Source organism: Saimiri boliviensis, chromosome 5, assembly GCF_048565385.1.
Source record: "Saimiri boliviensis isolate mSaiBol1 chromosome 5, mSaiBol1.pri, whole genome shotgun sequence".
Lineage (NCBI taxonomy): Eukaryota > Metazoa > Chordata > Mammalia > Primates > Cebidae > Saimiri > Saimiri boliviensis.
Genome location: NC_133453.1, coordinates 64,746,999 through 64,769,296, shown reverse-complemented (window position 1 = coordinate 64,769,296; position 22,298 = coordinate 64,746,999). Strand labels below are relative to the sequence as shown.

Here is a 22,298-nt window from a genome sequence, read left to right as displayed (position 1 = left end):
ATAAATATGTAAATAAATAAATAAAATAAAAGACATTTTAATTGAATATATAGATGATAAAAAACTAGAAGGGTTTACTGAGTACCAGCTTGGCCGGAAGACCCCCCACCCCAGGTGGCACTGAAGGCAATGAGAGGCAGACATTTAGATAGAACAACAAAGTGGGTATATCTAGGGGTCTAGCAGCCTTCAAAATGAGAGCCTCAGGGGCTGACACCACTCAAGGCTGAAGGCCCCAAGCAGATTCTGCTCTATGTATTTATTCTCTCTTAACAAGTGATTATTATTAACAAACAGGTGTTCTGTATTTTCTCATAACTCAAAAAATACCAAGTAGGCAGCTGCTATTCATTTACCACTGATGACAGACAAACTAAAAGGTATTCTCCATGAGGGAGCCAGGTGGCAGTGTCAGATAGCTCAAATAATTGTTTTAACAGGTGTATGATGTTTATACCATTGTCCTGCCACTTTGGAACAAAATGCCTAACATATCCAAGTGTTTTTTTTGATTGTTTTATTTTACTTTCATGCTAATAATTTTTGAATGATAGAATTGAGATGAAAAAGGTGTTGATATGCTATCAAGGAATAATATGCTAAAACCTCAGTTACTCAGCTACTAGATGAAATGCCTAACTTCCCTGAGAAGCAGTTGTTTTGTTTTGTTTTTACCCTTTACCCAGGCAAATATAAAGTCCCATACTCAGACTCAAATACCTGGACATAAGACAGTTTAACAGACGTTCATGAATTAGAGACCCTAAGTCTTCCCACTCCATACCTTGTATGAAAAAAGAAAAAAAAAAAACAGTTAAAAAATTTTAAAAAGACCCTGAGTTAGGAAGTTGGCATGAGATTAGCTGATGTAAAATAGCAAGACTTCATAAAACTTTCAAAGATGAGACTGCATTGCTGGAAGTAGTGTGTCTTAATTATGGAAGATTGTATTTTTTGAGTTCTCTGCTCAGCACCCATCAAAATAGAGTTTGCACTCAGCACTTGAATGGGCCGGAAAGCCCTGGAGCAGGATGAGAAGAGAGACAACCATGTAATTTGAAGAAGAGTTGAGAGCCTTTAGAATGCTTGTTCTGAATAACACAAGATGCAAAGCAGATGAAGTAACAGTCTTTGGATACCATAAGTACCGTCCTGTAGAAGAGGTATGAGACTTCATCTGACTTGCTCCTGAACCCCTGGGAGGAAGGGCCTGGTGCAGCCTCCAGCCCAGTGGGAGGACATGCTCTTTCCCAGTGGCAGCTGCCTGGTGATGGAGGGCTACAAGCTCCTGGCCCAAAGAGGAGTAGGGTAAATGTCGTTTCAAGGACGCATGAACAAGGAATCCTAAATTGGAGATGGGTGGATCATACAGGACTGCTCTGTTTCATTTCATATTCTAAAAATACTTGACTATTTTTTTTTTGAGATTTTTGTTTAGGTTTAAAGGAGGATAACCAAACAGTAGACCAATGAATTGCAGTTTTTAAAAAGTAGAAGCAGCTGCCTCTTGGCTTTTGCCCTAAAGTTTCAGGGAATGGAAAGAGGCATGACTGCCTCCCAGGACAGATTGTTCCCAACTGGTCTCACTTTCAAGATTGTGCCCACGTGGTCAAAGTTTAGTCTACTTTCGGTATTGCTGATGCCTGTGGCCATAGCCATGGAAGGACCTGGAAGAAGCCCTGGTCCTGCCCCGATGTTAGATGAAGACTTGTGAAACCATTGGGTCACAGTTTTTCATTTTGGAGGCATAGTAGACAGAGCAGATGGTGCAAATCCATCTGCAACTGCGTTTGCTTTCTAAAGAAAGTGTTGCCAGACTATTTGCTCACAGAACAACCACTGGCTAGATGAGGACTCACTAAGTAAATGCAAAGGAATTAAAACAAATCAGGGGCATCTGAATTCCTTGGTTTAATTACACCATAGTGAAAGTGGCTTACTTTTTCTTAAAAAAAAAAAAAAAAAAAGAAGAAGAACTTTGTTCTCAAAAGCTGCCCCACCTCTAATCCTATTTTGTCAAAAAAAAAATACATATAAAAAGATAGTATATTAAAAGGCTATTATTGAAAAAAATCTATTTCTTGTACCTTGTAGATTTAAATAGCAGTAAAAAACAGCCCATAGATACTTTGATATATATGTGTGTTTGTAGGGGAAAAAAAGTAAGTATCAGGCTAGGCACAGTGGCTTACAACCGTAATCCCAGCAAGTTGAGAGGCCGAGGTGGGAGGATCACCTGAGGTCAAGAGTTCAAGACCAGCCTGGTCAACATGGTGAAACCTGGTCTCTACTAAAAATACAAAAATCAGCCAGGCATGGTGGCAGGCACCTGTAATCTCAGCTACTTGGGAGGCTGAGGCAGGAGAATCGCTTGAACCTGGGAGAAGGAGGCTTCAGTGAGCCAACATCATGCTATTTCTTGAGACCCCCATCTCAAAAAAAAGTAAGTATCTTGCAATATAGAAACTCTTAATTAAATACGGCTTGTTTAACTAAATAGAAGGAGTAAAAGGGGTCAGTCACCCTGGATTATATTTTTGTTTTAGGATTTGTTTTCTAATTATAAGAGCAATATACGATAATGGTAGGAAAATTTGGAAAATTATGAAGTTCTAAGTTCACTAAATGAATATAAAACCAAAAAATTACATATTTTAGGTGGCTAATTTTTACATTTATTAATTGTATTACTTTAAAAAATGCTTTAAATGCCCTAACAATAAGTGCTGGCTGGTTAATCTCCCTCTGAGGATCTCAGAGCAATTTACCAATACCCTTGCTCTGACTGTAAAAAGGGTATGATAAGTCTTCCAGTCTTTAAAAGCATATTGATCCTTTCAAGCTCTTCAAGTACTCAGCACTGATTAATTCATTCAAAGTAGTCTTTAAAAGGCATTGTTCTGATGCAATCTATGCTTATAACATTGTTGAGTCCTTTGCTGGCAACCAAGACCCACTAAGAAGATTTTAAATCAAACAAGAGAAGGCCACAAGCTAAAGATTCTCAGTTAAGTACATGGCCAATTCATTTTTATTAAAATTGTGTTCTCTGGCCGGGTGCGGTGGCTCAAGCCTGTAATCCCAGCACTTTGGGAGGCCGAGGCAGGTGGATCATGAGGTCAAGAGATCGAGACCATCCTGGTCAACATGGTGAAACCCCGTCTCTACTAAAAACACAAAAAATTAGCTGGGCATGGTGGCACGTGCCTGTAATCCCAGCTACTCAGGAGGCGGAGGTTGCAGTGAGCCAAGATTGCCCCGTTGCACTCCAGCTTGGGTAACAAGAGTGAAACTCGGTCTCAAAAAAAAAAAAAAAAAAAAAAATTGTGTTCTCTGAAACATTGGAACAATATGAAGAAGGTTAGCATGGCCCCTATGTAAGAATGACACACAAATTTGTGACAAGTTGCATATTTTAAAAAGAAAAATGAATAAATAACATAATTTTGCTGATAGGCTTTCCTTCTTTGTATGACTATGAATTGGAGACAGTTTAACTAGCACTTCCTAGCAATCCTGAGCCCTGGGATTCCCAAGTGTGGTCCCTGAACCAGCAGTATTAATATCACCTGGGAAGGCAACCTATGTTTTAATAAGCCCTCTAGGCAACTCAGAAGCCCACCAAAGTTTGAGAATCACTGCCTTAGGTGTTTTCCCCCGAATGTAGAAAGTAGCTCTAATTGATTCATGCTCTCAAACCTGGATCTGGGTGATGGTTATAAGGGAACACATGTCCATAAAAATATTCCGAGCTTTATGCTTAAAGGCTGTGCATTTAACTGAGTTTAATTAAACCTAAATAATAATTTTTAAAAACTGCTAAATTATATTTCTAAGGAAGTTGGTTGGGTTCAGCTTGTCTCTTGAATAAAGGTGGTGAGATCCAGGGGCCTTGGCTCATCACTGCCATGATGAGCCATTCCATGCTATTGACAGCCAAGAACATCTGTAGCAACCCCACAGAGATTTATTTACATTGTTTAGCTGTGAGTTACTCTCCAAGCAATAACCTCAACTTGTTTGACACCATCCTGGGTACATGTCTGAGTTGTGGGGCACAGCCACAGGAAACCCTAACATGAAACCAAAAGGGGCAGGTAGAAAAAAGTGCTGGTCCTTTAAACTGGAGAAGGAAAGCATGAGAAACCTAGGAAGCAGGGACTAAATGCAGCCAATCAGATGGTATGTACAAGTGTTGGGCAAGAGAGAAGCTGTGGTCAAAGGCCATGAGAGACACAGCAATGAGAGCAGAGCTGCCCAGGCTGCCTCTCCCCTGCGGAGATGGTTCACAGAAGACGGCTGGGGGAAAGGGAAGAAGAATGACGCATGGGTCAAGAAGGCCTTCACAGGGCCACAGCTCTAGCAGATGTCCGTCTGCTGTCTTGGTCCTAAGGATGAGGTGGAGACCCCTAAGAGCCATGGTGTCAATTGTACATCCAGTCTCAGAATCACAGAAATTCTGTACCTCAGTGCTGAAGTGTTTCTTGTGTCCCTAAATGACAGGCAGTCCCGGAGCTGCCAGGTCCCCATCACAACCCATGAAGAATTGTCTTCTTTATTAATCACTCCCTCTTTCACTGCCATGCAGGGAACTCACATTAGACTTTTTATCTGGCCCCTTTTTGCTCATTGCCGCACTGCTGGGAAATGCTGAAGAAAAACTGCACCAGCAGATGGACCCAGAGTCCAAACTATATTGGGCCCATGTGCACAGCTGTCTGGCTGCTCCTCTCAGCCAGCCCCTGAGTCCTCAGAGTTGCTTCTGCTTTCCTAGGCTTCTGGTGTAAAATGTGACCTTTTTCCGTGGAAGTACTCCCTACAAGGTATCTTCCAGTCCTGCCCTGCTCAGTTGAAATGTAGACAAATTTGAAATTGTTCCTATCTAAATCAGTGAAGTGTCCCTAATTCTCCTAGACCATTTCAACCTGAAAAGCAGTTCTAGGCATTTTGGGTTTTAGCTCATAATCAATTTTGTTTCTGATGCTTCAATTTCATATTTCACTATGGTGGATGCTTGTTAGTTTCCATGGCTACTGAGCACCCAAACTTTATCTGTCGGGCGAGTCTTTCACTGCATAAATCTTGGTGTGAAAAGGCCTCCCTCTCGCTACAGAATTTCAAGGGGAGAGAACCCATTTCTCCATCATTGAGGAGTTAGCATGGGGAGGTCGGGGGCTGAGCTCAGCCAATCAGATGCTGCCACCTGCAGCTTTAACTCCTGAGCAATAATGAAAAGATCAAGGCATTGTTAAGAAATTATTCACTGGCCGGGTGCAGTGGCTCATGCCTGTAGTCCTAGCACGTTGGGAGGCTGAGGCGGGTGGATCATGAGGTCAGGAGTTCAAGACCAGCCTGGCCAAGATGGTGAAACCCCCATCTCTACTAAAAATACAAAAAGTAGGCTGGGTGTGGTGGTGGGTGCCTTTAATCCCAACTACTCGGGAGGCTGAGGCAAAGAATTGCTTGAACCCGGGAGGCAGAGGTTATTTATTTATTTAACACTGCCATGAATTCATAGGGAATAGGTTCCAGCAGCTCAGTCTCCTTCCCACTGGTTCTCACAAAGTGTGCTTCTCTGAATGGAGCAGGCTGGCACTTCAGCTGAACCCAGGTAACTTTCTCTTTGGTTCCTTCTTTATCTGATCATTTTCCTTCATATGTTTCAGGAAGCTATCTTGTGGCTTAGAGTGCTTAATGTGTTCAATACATACATTGATTCTCTTGGCAAGAATCTTGCCCTAAATTATTTGTTTATAATGCCAACAGCATGTTGGGTAACATCATAGACTCTTCCAGTTTTGCCATGATAACATTTATGGGGCATTCCTTTTTAACAGTACCCATTTCTTTGATGTCTACAATATTATCTTCCTTACAGATTTGCATATACATGGCCGAAAGAACAACTCCATGTTTCTAAAAGACCTAGAGAACATATATTGGGTGCCTCTCTTCTTTCCCTTTGTTTTTGTCATTTTGGAAGATGAATTAGTGGAAGATGGCACTTCCAACCAAAAGGAAGAGGGAGTTTGATTATTAAATGCCTTGAAGTAGTTTTCTTTGGGTTAAATCTGCTTGGTGTTCTATAACCTTTTTGTACTTTGATATTGATATCTTTCTGTAAGTTTGGAGAATTCTGTTATTATTCCATTGAATAAACTTTCTACCCCTATCTCTTTCTCTACCTCCTCTTTAAGACCAGTATCTCTTAGATTTGCCCTTTTGAGAAAATTTCTAGATCTTGTAGGCATGCTTCACTGTTTTTTATTCTTTTTTCTTTTGTCTCCTCTGACTGCATATTTTCAAATAGTCTGTCTTCAAGCTCACTAATTCTTTCTTCTGCTTGATCAATTCTGATACTAAATGCCTCTGATAAATTCTTCAGTATGTGAACTGTATTTTTCAAGTCCAGAATTTCTGCTTGATTATTTTTAATTATTTCAACCTCTTTGTTGTTTATCTAATAGAATTTTGAATTCCTTCCCTAGATTATTTTGAATTTCTTTTGAGTTTCTCAAAAGAGCTATTTTGAATTCTCTATCTGAAAGGTCACATCTGTTTCTTCAGGATTGGTCCTTGTTGCCTTATTTAGTTCATTTGGTGAGGTCATGTTTTCCTGAATGGTGTTGATGCTTTAGATATACATTAGTGTCTGGGCATTGAAGAGTTAGGTCTTCGTTGTAGTCTTCTCAGTCTGGTCTTCTTTGAACCTGGTCTTCTTTGGAAATTTCTCCAGTATTCAAAAGGACTTGGATGTCATAATCTAAGCTGTGTCTGCATCATGGGGCATCCCAAGCCCAGTAACCCTGAGGTTCTTGTAAACTCGTAGAAGTTAAATACTGCCTTGGTGGGCTTTGATCAGAACCAGAAGAATTCTCTGGATTATCAGGCAGAGACTTTTGTTCTCTTCCCTTACTTTCTCTTAAACTAACATAATCTCTCAATCTGTGCTAAGCAGCCTGGAGCTGCGGGTGGGGTGACATAAGCACCCCTGTGGCCACCACCACTAGGATTGTTGCTTTGGGTCTGACCCAGCACAGCACTGGGCCTCTTCCAAGGTCCATGGTAACCACCACCTGGCTATCACCTATATTTGCTCAAGGACCTAGTGCTTTACAATCCACAGGTGGCAAAGCCAGATAAGCTTGTGTCCTTCCCTCCAGGGCAGTAAGTTCCTCCAAACCCTGGGTGGGTCCACAGAGGCTGTCCAGGAGCCAGGGACTAGAGTCAAAAAACCTTAGAAGTCTATGTGGGGTTCTATTGAACTGCTAATGAGCTGGCTTTCAATCCATGAGATGCAGTCCTTCCCACTCTTCCTTCCTCCTTCCACGGGCAGAGGCACCTCAGCCCATGGCCACCACCACCACAGGCCCATAGGGAGTACTGCCAGGCTTCCACCAGTGTTCACTTAAGGCCCAAAGGCTCTTCAGCCAGCTTGTGGTGAATGTTGCCAGGTCTGGGACTCACCCTTCAGGGCAGCAGGCTCTCCTCTGACCCAGGATAGGTCTAGAAATGGCTGTACAAGAGTCTGGAATAGGAAACCCCAAGAGCCCGCCTAGTGCTCTATTCCACTGTGGCTAAGCTGGTACCTATGGTGCAAGACAAAGTTCCCTTTTACTTTTCTCTCTGCTTTTCTCAAATAGATGGAGTCTCTCACTGTAGCCATCACAGCTGGGAATGTGTGTGTCTTACCTGAAGCTGGCATGTCTCAAAGTCTCACCGAAGGCCCACAGTATATTGCTGCTAATTATTCGGGGCCCAAGGGCTCTTACTCAGCAGATAATGGGTCCTGCCATGAGTGACTCTTTCCTTTCAAGGCAGTGGATTCCCTTCTGGTCCAGGGTGTGTTGAGAAATGTTGTCTGAGAGCTAGGGCCTGGAATGGGGGCCTCACAACACTGCCCAATACTCTGTCCCACTGTGGCTGAGCTGGTATCCAAGACGCAAGATAAAGTCTTCCCCACTCTTCCCTCTCCTCTCCACAAGTGGGAGGACAGGGTCTCTTTTGGAGCCATAAGCTGTGCAGCCTGGGTTTGGGGGAGGGGTGGCATAAGCATTCCCGCAACCACCCTGGCTGCTGTCTTACTAGGTTATGTGCCTTCCGAGTCAACTGGCTCTGAGCCCAGCTCAGCACTAGCACTCACCTAGAAATTGCAGTCCTGTGGCTTAGACTGCCTTTCAAGTTTATTTAGGGACTCAGAGCACTGAAGCCCACAGTGGCAAGGTTTGCCCAAAGTCAAGTTCTGTCTACTGTGATGGGCAATTCCCCTCTGGCTAGGGCCAGTCCAAATGCTCACTTCGTGGGTGGGCATCAGCTAAGTACGACCTTGTTCTGCTTTCCACTATGACAGGGCAGCACTGAGTTCAATGCAAAGTCTCAAGATTGCTGCATTCTCTCTCCCCAAGCACAGATTCTCTGCCCCACACAGCTGCTGCAAAGGGATGAGAGAGGGAAGTAGCATTGGCAATTCAAGACTGTTTTTCTTATCCTTTTCAGTGCCTCTTTCAGGGATATGAAGTTAAAACCAGGTACTGTGGGTACTCACCTAATTTTTGGATCTTACGAAGGTACTTTTTTTGGGTAGACAGTTGTTAAATGTAGTATTCTTGTGGGGGAGAAGGGGTCAGTGCAGCCTTCTATTATGTAATCCTGTTCCATGCCTCTGCCCCATTTAATTCATCTTAAGTTAATTTTGGTATATGGTGATAGGTAGGTGTCCAGATACATTCTTATGCATATGGTTAGCCAGCTGTCCCGGCACCATTTATTGAATAGGGAGTCCTTTCCCCATTGCTTATTGTTGTTGACTTTGTCAGAGATCAGGTGGTTGTAAGTATGTAGCTTTATTTATGGGTTCTTTATTCTGTTCCATTGGTCTATGGGTCTCTTTTTATATCGTACCATGCTGTTTTGGTTACTGTAGCCTTGTAGTATAGTTTGAAGTTGGTTAATGTGACGCTTCTGACTTTCTTCTTAGAATTGCTTTGTAAGCCATTAATTTAAAAACAACAAAAAAGTGATCACTTTTAAAATTTAACCCAGAATAGAAAGAAAGACTGAAAAAGATTGTTTTTAAAAATAAGATTCCTGCTTTCAGTCATCTGAGTAGAAAAAAGAGAGGAAGGACTTTTGTAAGTTTAATGTATAAAATTTCTGCAAATATAGAAGTTACTGTAACTGGAATTTTTTTTTTTTTTTTTTTTTTTTTTTTTTTTTTTTGAGATGGAGTTTCGCTCTTGTTACCCAGGCTGGAGTGCAATGGCGCGATCTCAGCTCACTGCAACCTCTGCCTCCTGAGTTCAGGCAATTCTCCTGCCTCAGCCTCCTGAGTAGCTGGGATTACAGGCACGTGCCACCATGCCCAACTAATATTTTGTATTTTTAGTAGAGATGGGGTTTCACCATATTGACCAGGATGGTCTCGATCTCTTGACCTCATGATCCACCCGCCTCGGCCTCCCAAAGTGCTGGGATTACAGGCTTGAGCCATCGCGCCCGGCCTTGTAACTGGAATCTTAATAAATAGCAGGATGAGTTTGTAAAAGAAACTAATCCTTCCTCTAGTTTATTTGTGGTAATTTGTGTTTGGTAAGTCCTTATCACATAATAGGTGCTTAATTAGTGTTATAATTACCATCTACTATGTGCTGAGTACTTTGGTTACCTTAACTCATTTCCCCATTTTATAATTGACAAAATTCCTAAGGGATTCAAATATTGCTATATTGACAGCAGAGCTCATGATTTTTCTACAGTAACCTGCTGCATTATAGTCTTGCCATATTCTGACTGAATTTACATTTTTCACCTATCTAAGACTTAACAGGTAGATATTCTAAATTTAGTTCTGAAGATTAAACTACAAAACAAAAATAATAGAATGTTGACCCATTTCAGGACCCCCGTCTCTCTAAAGGTGAATGTCATGACTTATGAGACAATAGTGTGAGTACTATTCATGTCTTCTCGTTTTCAATACAATTCTTTTGACTTGTTATTACACATTACAATCTTTGCAAAAATTTTGATCATACCAAAGGCATGATCAATATTTAACAGAAAGGCATGAAGCATATTACGTATAACCCCAACTACCCTAGCAAAGGTGTAAAGATGTGACGAGAAACAAGTTACCTAGTAAAATGAGACTTGGGTGGCCTAGAGTACTGTCTTCTGCTTTGTCAGAAAAGGCAAGAGGTTGCGTTAGAAAAAGTCATTCTGACAAAAGTGTCACCATTTTGGTTGTGTAATAAATCTCACAGTTTTTACACTAAGGAAAAAAATTCTGTAAAGCATAAATTAAGCTGCTTAATATGGAAGCTGAAATGACCTTGAGGTAGGGGAAATTCTTTTAAGACTTCACATTGTCAGTTTATAAAATATGGTATCTAATAGATATTTAGATCCTGTGACTTTTCCCCAGTTCTATACCACTACTTCCAAATCTCTACCAACCTCTATTCATGCCGAAAGAAGATTTTTTAAAAAAAGAGCAAGGACACTTTATGCCAGGGTTTTCTCAACTTCACCACTATTGGGCTGAATAATTCTTTGCCAGAGAGAGGCAGCACTGTCCAGTGCCTTGTACAATGTTTAGCAGCATCCCTGACTTCTACCTACTAGCTGTCAGTAGCAACCACCCCATTTGCAACCTGTGGCTTCTACACAGAATATATATTCTTCTAATATTTTTATTTTATTTTATTTTGAGATGGAGTTTCATTCTCGTTGGCTAGGTTGGAGCATAATGGTGCGATCTTGGCTCACCATAACCTCCACCTCCCAGGTTCAAGTGACTCTCCTGCCTCAGCCTCTTGAGTAGCTGAGATTACAGGTATGCACCACTATGCCTTGGTAATTTTGTATTTTTAGCAGAGATGGGGTTTCTTCTTGTTGGTCAGGCTGGTCTCAACCTCTCGACCTCAGGTGATCTGCCCATCTGGGCCTCCCAAAGTGCTGGTATTATAGGTATGAGCCACTGCACCCGGCCTCTTGTAAGATTTTTTTATGCTTTTTTAAAAACATCATAAGCCAAATGTACTGCGCATCATCAAACTATTTCTTTATGGTCCAGAGTTGCCACTGGAAACATGAAGAGTTACACTGTACTATAATGCAGGGAACAATCTCTTGGTCTATTGAAAGGTGTAAAGTGGCTTAATCTTGGTAACTAAATGGCCCCAAATTCTTATGCTGCTTGAATTCTTCTATCTTCTTTTTGTTTTTCATATCCCTTCTTTCCTCAGGCAGTCAGATTCATTTTCTCTCTCTCTTTTACTTCCTCTCCCTCTTTTTAGTTTATACAGTGTGTTCCTATTGCTTAGAGTGTGTCTGATGGTATCAGTCATGTTCTTCCCTTCTAATCACTGGTCTAAATCTAGTATTGACTTACTAACCAGACTTCAGGTTACAGAAAATTCCATTCTTTATGGCTGCACAGATATCTACTCCTTTTTTGTATTCCAGATAAAGTTTCTATATATCCAAGTTCAATAAAGGTAACTCTATATTACTACATAAGAGTAATAATTATAATGATGATCCTGAGTTATTAATAAAATTGAGTGGATACAACTTGAAAGGTATATTAATTAATTTTAAGCAAGAAAGTAACCTGATCAGATATCACTCTGGCACCAGCATACCAGAGGGTCTGAGGCCAGTGTGAAGTTTTGTAAGCATGAAACTTTATTTGTATCTGCCCAGAATTATGTGCTGTGTAGTTGGTAGTATACTTTTGGAGCATAAAAAGAATACAAGTTTTTTTCAGGGTTCATTTTCACTTTGGGGAGAAAATCAGTCATTGTTGATTTATGAAGGACAGTAAGGCTTCACTATGAGAGCAGTACATATCTGGGGTGGGGGTGTATCTTTGTACCATGTAGGGCTGCTGGAAGGGAAACATCCCTGTTAAGTACTTGAGCAGAGAGGGAATGGCAGAATATGTAAAAAAACAAAAACCATGAGGAGTTAACCATGTATCTCCTAATGCATAGACTCTACTGAAAAACTGTTAGCAGAAACTAACCATGAACCCTTCACTCAGGCTCTGATTTACAAAAAGGGTCAGCTCTGCAGGAATTATGTGCTCCGAACAGAAAGAGCCAGCTGGAGAAGTTATTATATATTTTCTTCTAGCTCTGAAAACCAATATTTTAACTCCTAAAGATGGATATTTGTAATTACTATGTAAAACTAAACAGAATTGCATATTACAGAGCTGCAAGGCATCTAGTTTGGTTTCTTTTTTTTTAACCAAGTATTCACATTCTATTTAGATTCATTTATTTCATTCAGTACGTACTCACTGACCACATACTATGTGTTAGGTTCACAGAAAGACAGATAATAAAGATATATACGTATCAATAATAGATAATAAAGTTATATATGTATAACTTCTCTAATATATATTTTATTTATATATATGTATAAATATATAAAACTTCTCTAATATAGAGAGAAGTTGATGGAAATAACCCATGCCCTCATAGAGTTTACAGTCTAATGGAAAAAACAGACAATTAAAATAGTATGAGAAGATGGCAATATGTTCAGAGTGCTATAGGAACCCACGGAAAGACTGTGTTAAGCCATTCCTACATTGCTATAAAGGAATGTCTGAGGCTGGGTAATTTATAAAGAAAAGAGGTTTAACTGGCTCACGGTTCTGCAGGCTGTACAAGCATAGCACTAGCATCCACTCAGCTTCTGGGGAGGCTTCAAGGAGCTTTCATTCATGGGGGAAGCTGAAGAGGAAGCAGGCATGTCACATAGCCAGAAGAACAAGAGAGAAAGAGTGAGAAGTGCCATACATTTTTTTTTTTTTTTTTTTTGAGACAAGGTCTCACTTTGTCACCCAGACTGGAGGGCAATGGCACGACCTCAGCTCACTGCAGCCTTGATTTTCTGGGCTCTCGCGATCCTCCCTTTTCAATCTCCTAAGTAGCTGGGACTACAGGCGCATGCCACCACATTTGGCTGATTTTTGTATTTTCAGTAGAGACGGGGTTTCACCACCTCATCCACGCTGGTCTCAAACTCCTGGACTCAAGTGATCTGCCCAGGTTGGCCTCCCAAAGTTCTGAAATTACAAGTGTGAGTCACTATGCCCAGCCTACTTTTAAACGACCAGATCTCGCCTGAATTCAATTATCACCAAGAGAATAGACTAAGCCATTCATGAGGGATCTGCCCCCATGATCCAAACATCTCCCACCAGTCCCCGTCTCCAATATTGGGGATTATAATTCAATATAAGATTTGGTGGGGACATATATTCAAACTATATTAGAGACTTCCAAAATGTCCTCACAAGGTGGCAAGCTGCCACGAGTGGTTCTGCAGGTTAAAACTGCACGTCAAAGTCTTTATGAGAAGCACTCCCTAAGATGTGCAGTGCAAGAATTGTACAACCATACAAGGAGCTTGGTCAAGGAAGACTTTCTGGGTAAAGTGACCTCCAGACTGAGACCTTAGATGAGGATATCAGTGTATGCAAATAATATGTTGCTTTCTTGAAACTGCAACCTATACCTGGAGCTTAGAATGCAAAGTTGAAAATGGCAAGTGATGGTTCTGAAATGGTAGGCAGAGGCCTCATCATGAGGAACTTGAATCTTCTTGGAAGAATTGTGGTATTTTGAAGGCAGAAAGATAACATTGAATAGCTTTAAATATTATCATATTTGTGTGTACAAAGACCATTTGGGCTGTAGTGTAGAAAAATGCCTGGGGAATGCATTCCTGAAGATGAGAGACCATTTAGGAAGTCGTTAGAGAAATCAGGCTGAGAGATAACTGTGGCCTCAGTGAAGGCAGTAGCAGTGGAGATACATTTACTGTTACTTCTATTGATAATCCCCCCCTTCACTTCTTATAAATATATTCAAGAGATATTAAGGTAATAAAATCAAAATATTGTGTGATTTATTAGATATGGAAATTGAGGCTGGAGCCCAGGAGTCTTATTTGGGCAATTATATAAATAGCTAAAACTTACTGAGAAGGTAATATATGCCAGGAACTATTCTTAGTGCTTTATGGGTATTTTCCTATTTAAACTCGTGACAATCCTCTGACAGAGGAAGTTTTAGTATTCGCATTTAGGAATTTGAGAACTAAGACATGAATAAATTAAGTAACTTGCTCGAAGTTACTGGCTAGAAGGCAGTGGAGCTAGGTTACAAACCTAAGCATTCTGTCTCCAGAGCCATTACCCCATAGGGTGCCATCTACCTAGATAGGAGAAACACGAAAGAGAGCAGAGTTTCTGAGGAATGATGATGAGTTCAGTTGATAAGGATGATAAATCTAAGGGGCCTGGGTAACATCCAAGTGGAGATGTTCATCAGGCAGTTGCATCTGGGGCTGTAGCTCAGGAGAGATCCAGATGCAGAAATCATCAGTGTATAAATGTAGTTGGAGCCATTTGGTGCCAAAAAATATCCAGTGACTGTTTAGAGTAGAAAAAAGAAGGGGCTTAGAATAGAGACTTTGAAAATACAAGAATCCCAATGTATCCCAAGAATCCCAATAAATCCGAAGAATCCCATTGTATCCTACTGGGAATACAAGAATCTCAATGAGGAGGAGACTGAGAGAGGTAGAAGAAAAACAAGGGAAGTGCAGTGATCTGCAAGTCAAAAGAAGGGAAGGCCAGTGGTTGTAAATGCTCCCAATATGCCAAGGGCAATAAAGAAGGAAAAATGTTCATTAGATCTGACAATGTGAGAGTTGCTGGAAATCTCCACCATGGCAGGTTCAGTGGAAGAGTTGGGTAAGGCCTGGCTGGAGTGGGCTCACGAGCAAGAGCAAAAGGGAGGAGAGTGGGAGACAGTGGAAGCCAATCACTTCACAGCTCCCTTACATCAGAATGTTGGCCCCAGAGCAGGGGAGCTCAAGGAGCAGGCCCACGCATATACTCATTTCCCCAAATACTCATGACCCCAAATTTCTCCAAGCTCTTCCCCCAACCAGGAAGCATAACTTGGTTGTCACATTCTGCAGTTTCTCTTCTCAGTGGTTCATAGTAACACTCTGTGATTAATTTTCCAAGCTTATGTCTCAAGTGTTTGAAAGTACGGTAAAGCCTCTTATCACATTCAAGGGCTTAGCAGCAGAAAGCACGCTTCCTTGATACTATTTTTCCTACCATGGGCTTTAAAATGCCTGTTTTAAAAGTCAAAACTGAGCAATAGCTTCTTTGTTCTAGACTGTTTCCAGAGTTCCTCTGTCGGTCATGCAACTAGAAAACTATTACTGTTTGGTGGTTGGTGTGGGAGGGAAAGAGTAAAGGAATACATATTGTATAATTTAATTTAAGACATTAACCATTACAGAATTCTAGTGCTGTGTGACCTTCATAAAATTATTTATTTGCCCAGTTCTTCAGTGTCATCATTTACAAAATAGAAGAAATAAATAGAACCTGCTTCGTGAGTGTGCTTTGAGGATTAAGTGAGATAATTAATGTAAAGTTTTCAGTGCCATATATACCACATGGTTCTTGTTTTTGAAGGCACACAATTACATCCCAATTCCATCTTGCAACAGGGTGGAGTATAAGTGAACATTCAAAAGAATGTACTAAACGTTTTGAACAATATTGAGGTGGTTGTCACGTGGTACACACTGCTTGTAGATTCCTGTAGGAAATTAAGCCACAGGCGTGGATTAAATATCCAGAGCGAACGTAGGAGAGTCGAAGCCATCTCCAACACACACCAACATTTAAAGGACAGGTGGAAGAGGAAACTTCAAAGGAGGCGAGAGTGGTGGGGGAAACCAGGAACGTGTGATGTCGTAAAAATCAAGGGACAGAATCACTTCAGTGAGGAATAAATGACCACTTGAAGCAAATGCTCCGGAGATGCTTTAAAGTCCAGATTCCATTTGGTTAAGGCATGATAACAGATAAAGAATTGAGGATGGCAAGTGTAGACAGCCTTTTTAAAGAACCTGGCTGTAAAGGATGATAGAGCTAAAGCTAGAGGGTAACTGAATAAATTTGAGGTTAGTTTGATTTTAGAGCGGAAACTGTCTCCCATCTTAACAAATCTGGGAACAAGTCAGTGAGGAGAAAAGAAGGAAGGTATGGGACAGTAGAGATGGGTAGATGGCCAAAGATGATCACGGGGGCTGAGGAATGATACCTAGGTCCTGGTGGAAGCATTAGGCTTGAGCTCAGACAGGAAGAGGAAAACTCTTCCTTCCTAAGAGGAGGGAAGGAGGGAAGATGGGTCTAGATGTCAGCATACAGATCCAGGGGCAAGAAGTTGAGCAAGGTCCCATTTGAAGATTCCCCTTTCTCTGTGAAGCGAAAGCAAAGCCATCTCTTTCAGAGAGGCAGGAACATGGAAAAAGGCTAGAGAAGAGTGGAGGTGACTACTAGAGATTTGCAGAGAAAAGAACATGGTAGGACTCATGGATAAGCCTAATAAAGCAAATTGTTGTCATATTCTGGTTCTGAAAACAAAAATTTGAAATTTGGGAAAGATATTTTTCTGGGCTTCGAAGTAGAGACTCTATCCCCTTGGCGATCTACACGGTATTGGAACACATGCATAAAGAAGATTATTCAAGGATGCTTTGTGCAACAGGATCTTACCTGCCTATTTAGTTAGAGCCCCAAACCCCACGTTTCTATAAAAAATGAATGTTCTCTTTATTTCCGAAGTATCTACTTTCCACTACCACTAGATGGTGTTTCGTTCAATTAATTCAAGGGAAACTTTCTTTTGATTCCTGTTTCAAAAGAACACACACTGAAAAGCAGTCATGCTATCTGCTGCATTTTGGGTTTAATTTTTACTTTCTGACTAATTCTAATTTTCTAGACCACCTATGGTATCAGTGAAAACTCCGCTTTTCTCAAGTATTATACCCGGTTTTATCTGTCTTTAAGTACAATGGAAATAAGAATGTGCGTTTTTACTTCCCTTTAAAAAGACCAGGGGAACGATGCAGAAGGCAGGCCTTCTAAAAGAGGTATGAATCTACTCTGGCCCGAGAAATCATTGTGTATTTATAATTTCTTGTACTCTTCTTTTCAACAAACATTTCATATTTTTTAAAAATCAACTTTTTTACACTAAAGATACATACTACCTTTAGTATGTACATACCTTTTAGTTTCCTTAATTATTCATTTCTGCAACTCCTGTGCTAGATTCACTAAATCTTCTGTAAGTTTATTACTAAAAACTCTTTGTTAAAAACCAAAGTTACCTAGTTATGGATCACGTAAAAAAGTATTCTTAGTTAATACAACAACTATTTAAAGAAAATAAATATGTTTTCTCTCACACAGATGCAAAATAGGCTTTTATGCATTAACTCAAAGCCTTCCTTTTCCTCTATGTTGAATGGAGGTTTGCATCCTAACGCAGCTGCCCACCTGCTCTGTGGCCTTGGGCAAGTCTCTACCTCTCTGAACCTTGGCTTTCCCATCTGTAAATGAGCATGCTAATATCTACCTCCCAGGGTTGTTATGGTGAACAGATTTTAAAAAAATGTTTCAAAGTGTTCATATGACGCCAGGCCCAGTGGCTCACGTCTATAATCCCTACACTTTGGGAGGCTGAGGCAGGTGGATCACTTGAGGTCAGGAGCTTGAGACCAACCTGGCCAACACGGGGAAACCCCATGTCTACTAAAACTACAAAAATTAGTTGGGCGTGGTGATGGGTGCCTGTAGTCCTAGCTACTCAGGAGGCTGAGGCAGGAGAATCACTTGAACACAGGAGGAGGAGGTTGCTGTGACCTGAGATCATGCCACTGCACTCCAGCCTGAGGGACAGAGCAAGATTCTGTCTCAAAAAAATAAAAAATAAAAAAATAAAGTGTTGATATGGGACACTTGATAGATAGTAGGTATTAAGTACAAGGGCATCTTAGATTCACTGATATTTCTGCTTTAAAAAGTGAGAAAATGTATGGGAGCTGTGCGGCTTGTCTTCTCTTAGCTCTCCCTCCTCCACCCCGGGTCCAGAGTCACCTGTTTCTATCTTGTTTTGTGCTCTGAGGGGTTGACTTGTATAGACTGCACAAACAGGTTTTTGGTCCTCTGGCTTTTGGCTGAGTTTGGCCAGGGGACAGGGGATGGGAGGAGAAAAGAAGAAAGAGTTTGGGATACTGGTTTGTCCAGCTCCCTTCCTGGTGGGTTATTGCAGGCTGGCTGCAGCTATCATCTGAGCTATCTCAGAGGCCCTGAGCCTAGATCTTCTTGGTTCAGTTGTGGATCAGGCCCAGAAGTGAAATTCCATCCCTTCTCCTTTGCCCTAGGAATTCCAAACATGTTTCATACCTTGTGACCCTGTGACTTTGCTGAAGAGTTAGGGTGACACAGGGCAGAGACCCCATAGCATCCCACCCAGCTACAGCCATCTTTACTGTCTCCAAAAGCCTGTTCTCCTTCCAAATGAGACCGCATTGTCTGTCATCTCATGTCATCCAGCTCCCCAGCTCCTATTGTTTCTCTGATTGGAACACCCGGGATAGCTGAGTCTACCCTTCCCAGGCCCTTCTTCTGGAATTCCATGAAACAAAACAGACTTATCTTGTGACCTTTGGGGAAAACAAACAGGCTCCACAGTCATAAACTTACATAAGGCACTCTACATTCATGCTTACTCCTCAGCTAATTCCATTGATAATTATGCCCCTAAGATACCACCAGCAGAATCTGGAGGAGTGGACCATTAGGAGCAGTTGGCAAGAAACATTCCAAAGGACTTTGAGCACCCAATGTTTACCCCCAGGGATTCCTTGATGAGACTGCAAGCACAGTGGACTTGGAGCTTTTCCTTCTGTGACCTCACTGCCACTTAGCACAGTTTCAAGAGCTCTTCTGAATCAATGATTAAAAACCAACATCAACAGCACCCCTAGAAAAATAAGTAAAGAATAGAATCTGCCTATGAAAGGAGTCTCAGCCCAGGGGCTGTGGGCACTTTGCCTTGGGCCCCTTCCTCTTGGAACAGAAGGAGCACAAGTGGCAAGGTCTGGGCTCAGAGCCTCTTTGGCCAGGGTGACCATAGGTGACTGCAGCCCCAGAGCACAAGGCCCCGCCAACTCTCAGTGACATCACATCTAGTTACTGAGTCTGAACAGTGCCTGAGGAGGTGTGGGAGCTGAGAAGCCACAAAGACTTTCTGCTTGACACAGTCACCTTAGTCTGCTGATGCCATACTGTTCTCTGGCTGCAGCTGTTATCCCCACACCAACTTTGCCTCAGTTATCCATAGCAGCAATAGTTAAGACCAGATGAGCACATTTTAAAATACTTAATGAAACATTCCTCAAAGTCCTGCAATGATGGGGGAAGTACCTTGCAGGAAAAAAAAAAAAAAAAGGCAAAAAACAGAAACAACAGACACCGTTACTTCTATACCAGCTCAGACCTTCCCAGGGCACCTAACCTGGTGGTCCCTTCCTCACTCTCAGCCCACCTGAGTTACGAATAGCTCGGCCTCAGCTGTCCATATGCCTTAAATCCCAACCAACCAGTGTTGTGGGACACTTGTCACTCACTCCAGTTAAAAGCTTTCATGTGCCCTGAACCGTTCCAAGGATGACTGGGAGTGGGAATAGTCATTACTTTCAAGAAAAAGTCCATTCTCCTCAAAAAGGCTCGACAGACTCAAACAGACAATCACTGATGGGATTTGGCTCTGTGTCCCCACCCAAATCTCAGGTTGAATTGTAATTCCCAGTACTGGGGGAGGGACCTGGTGGGAGGTGATTGGATCATGGAGGTGGATTTCTGCCTTGTTCTCATGATAGTGAGTTCTCACATGATCTGATTATTTAAAAGTACGTGGCACTTCCTCCTTCACATTCTCTCTTTCTTCTGCTCTACCACGTAAGATGTGCTTGATTCTCCTTCACTTTTCGCCATGATTGTAAATTTCCTGAGGCATCCTAGCCAGCCTTCCTATACAGCCTGTGGAACTGTAACTCAATGAAACCTTTTTTCTTCATAAATTATCCAGTCTTGGGTAGTTCTTTATAGCAGTGTGAAAATGGACTAATATAGTCACCTAATAATTATTTTTTCTTTTAGTGTTTTTAGATCCCAAATGTGTTACCATCTCCCAGCTATTATTGATACATTTCTCAAAATCTAGGCTCTTCTGTCTAACATAAGAGTATGTTTGAAAGGCTGGGTACAGTGGCTCACACCTGTAATCCTAGCACTTTGGGAGGCTGAAGCGGGTGGATCACTTGAGGTGAGGAGTTCAAGACCAGCCTGGTCAACACGAAGAAATCCCATCTCTACTAAAAATACAAAAATTAGCCAGGCATGGTGGCGTGCCTGTAATCCCAGCTACTCAGGAAGCTGAGGCAGGAGAATAGCTTGAACCTGGGAGGCAGAGGTTGCAATAGGCCGGGTGCGGTGGCTCACTCCTGTAATCCCAGCACTTTGGAAGGTCAAGGAGGGCGGATCATGAGGTCAGGAGTTCGAGACCAGCCTGAACAACATGGTGAAACCCCGTCTCTACTAAAATACAAAAAAATTAGCCGGGCATGGTGGTGCATGCCTGCAATCCCAGCTACTCAGGAGGCTGAGGCAGAGGAATCACTTAAACCTGGGAGGCGAGGTTGTGGTGAGGCGAGATTGTGCCATTGCACTCCGCCTGGGCAACAATACGGAAACGCCGTCTCAAAAAAAAAAAAAAAAAAAAAAAAGGATGTTTGAAACATCAAAAGCTAAATTGAAATTGCATTGCGTGGCAACTTCAGTTTGTTCAGTTTATTCTTTTTTTTTTTTTAAAACAAGTTTTTATTACCAGGAGAGAGATCCAAGATGGCTGATCACTAACAGCTCGGGATTGTAGCTCCCACTGAAAGCGCAAAGAATGAGAGGACGCCACACCTTCACATGAATTCTTGTTGCTCACGCACCAGGAGATTCCCAGCGGAGGAGCCCCACGGGTCACCAGCGCGACTCTTGTGACCGGCGAGGCGGTTTTGCCGGCGCCTTGGAGCGACGGTTCTTGGTGCAGAGTCGGAAAAGCACCATCAATCTTAACGCCGCTGATTTGGTCGGTGCAGTGGGTTACTCAGATTTCGGTGCTGAGAATCAGTAAGTTGGATGTCCACTCAGAAACCTAATTACAAAGACGGTGAATTCAAAGACCACAGATGGATAAATTTATAACGAAGGGAGGAAAGCAGCCAAAAAAGGCTGAGAATGCCCAAGATCAGAACGCCTCTCCCTCAGCGGGGGATCACAGTTCCTCATCAGCAACGGAACAAGGCTTGATGGAGAACGAGTGTGTTCCAATTACAGAGGCAGGCTTCAAAATGTGGATAATGAGAAACTTCTGTGAATTAAAAGAACTTGTTTTAACCCAATCTAAAGCAACTAAGAACTTTGAAAAAAGATTTGACGAAATGTTAATAAGAATACACAATTTAGAGAGGAATATAAGTGAATTGATGGAGCTGAAAAACACAATAGGAGAACTTCGTGAAGTATGCACAAGTTTTAACAGCCGAATTGATCAAGCAGAAGAAAGGATATCAGAGGTCGAAGACCAACTCAATGAAATAAAACAAGAAGACAAGATTAGAGGAAAAAGGATAAAAAGGAACGAGCAAAGTCTCCAAGAAACATGGGACTATGTGAAAAGACCTAATCTATGCTTGATAGGTGTACCTGAATGTGACGAAGAGAATGAATCCAAGCTGGAAAATACGCTTCAGGACATTATTCAGGAAAATTTTCCCAGCCTAGTAAGGCAGGATAATATTCAACTCCAGGTAATACAGCGAACACCACAGAGATATTTCTCAAGAAGAGCAACTCCAAGGCACATAATCGTCAGATTCACCAGGGTTGAAATGAAGGAGAAAATACTAAGGGCAGCCAGAGAGAAAGGTCAGGTTACCCATAAAGGGAAGCCTATCAGACTTACAGCAGATCTCTCAGCAGAAACCCTACAAGCCAGAAGAGAGTGGGGGCCAATATTCAACATCCTTAAAGAAAAGAACTTTCAACCCAGAATTTCACATCCAGCCAAACTAAGCTTCACAAGTGAAGGAAAAATAAAGTTTTTTGTGAATAAGCAAGCACTCAGAGATTTCATCACCACCAGGCCTGCTTTACAAGAGCTTCTGAAAGAACCACTACACATATGAAAGGAACAAACAGTATCAGCCTTTCTAAAAAAATTATCAAAAAGAGCATCAGTATAATTACCAAACCGTGAGTAGGGCCAACTCTAACCTGACTAACAGCAAAAACAGTATCGCTAACAAGATAAAGGATGGAGGTATAGACACAACACAGA

The 22,298-nt window shown here is 41.7% G+C and overlaps 1 protein-coding gene and 1 pseudogene across 1 annotated transcript in view; one reads left to right on the top strand and one right to left on the bottom strand.

The window, feature by feature from the left end:
- The window catches only part of LOC141584690 (uncharacterized), a 28,066-nt gene extending 23,646 nt beyond the window's left edge, over positions 1-4,420 (bottom strand). The window contains exon 1 of the mRNA XM_074400174.1: positions 4,191-4,420. Coding sequence (XP_074256275.1) covers positions 4,191-4,420 — 230 coding nt within the window. The remainder of the gene's footprint in view (positions 1-4,190) is intronic.
- Positions 3,318-3,418, top strand: LOC120364432 (U6 spliceosomal RNA; annotated as a pseudogene).
- Positions 4,421-22,298: the final 17,878 nt, after the last annotated feature.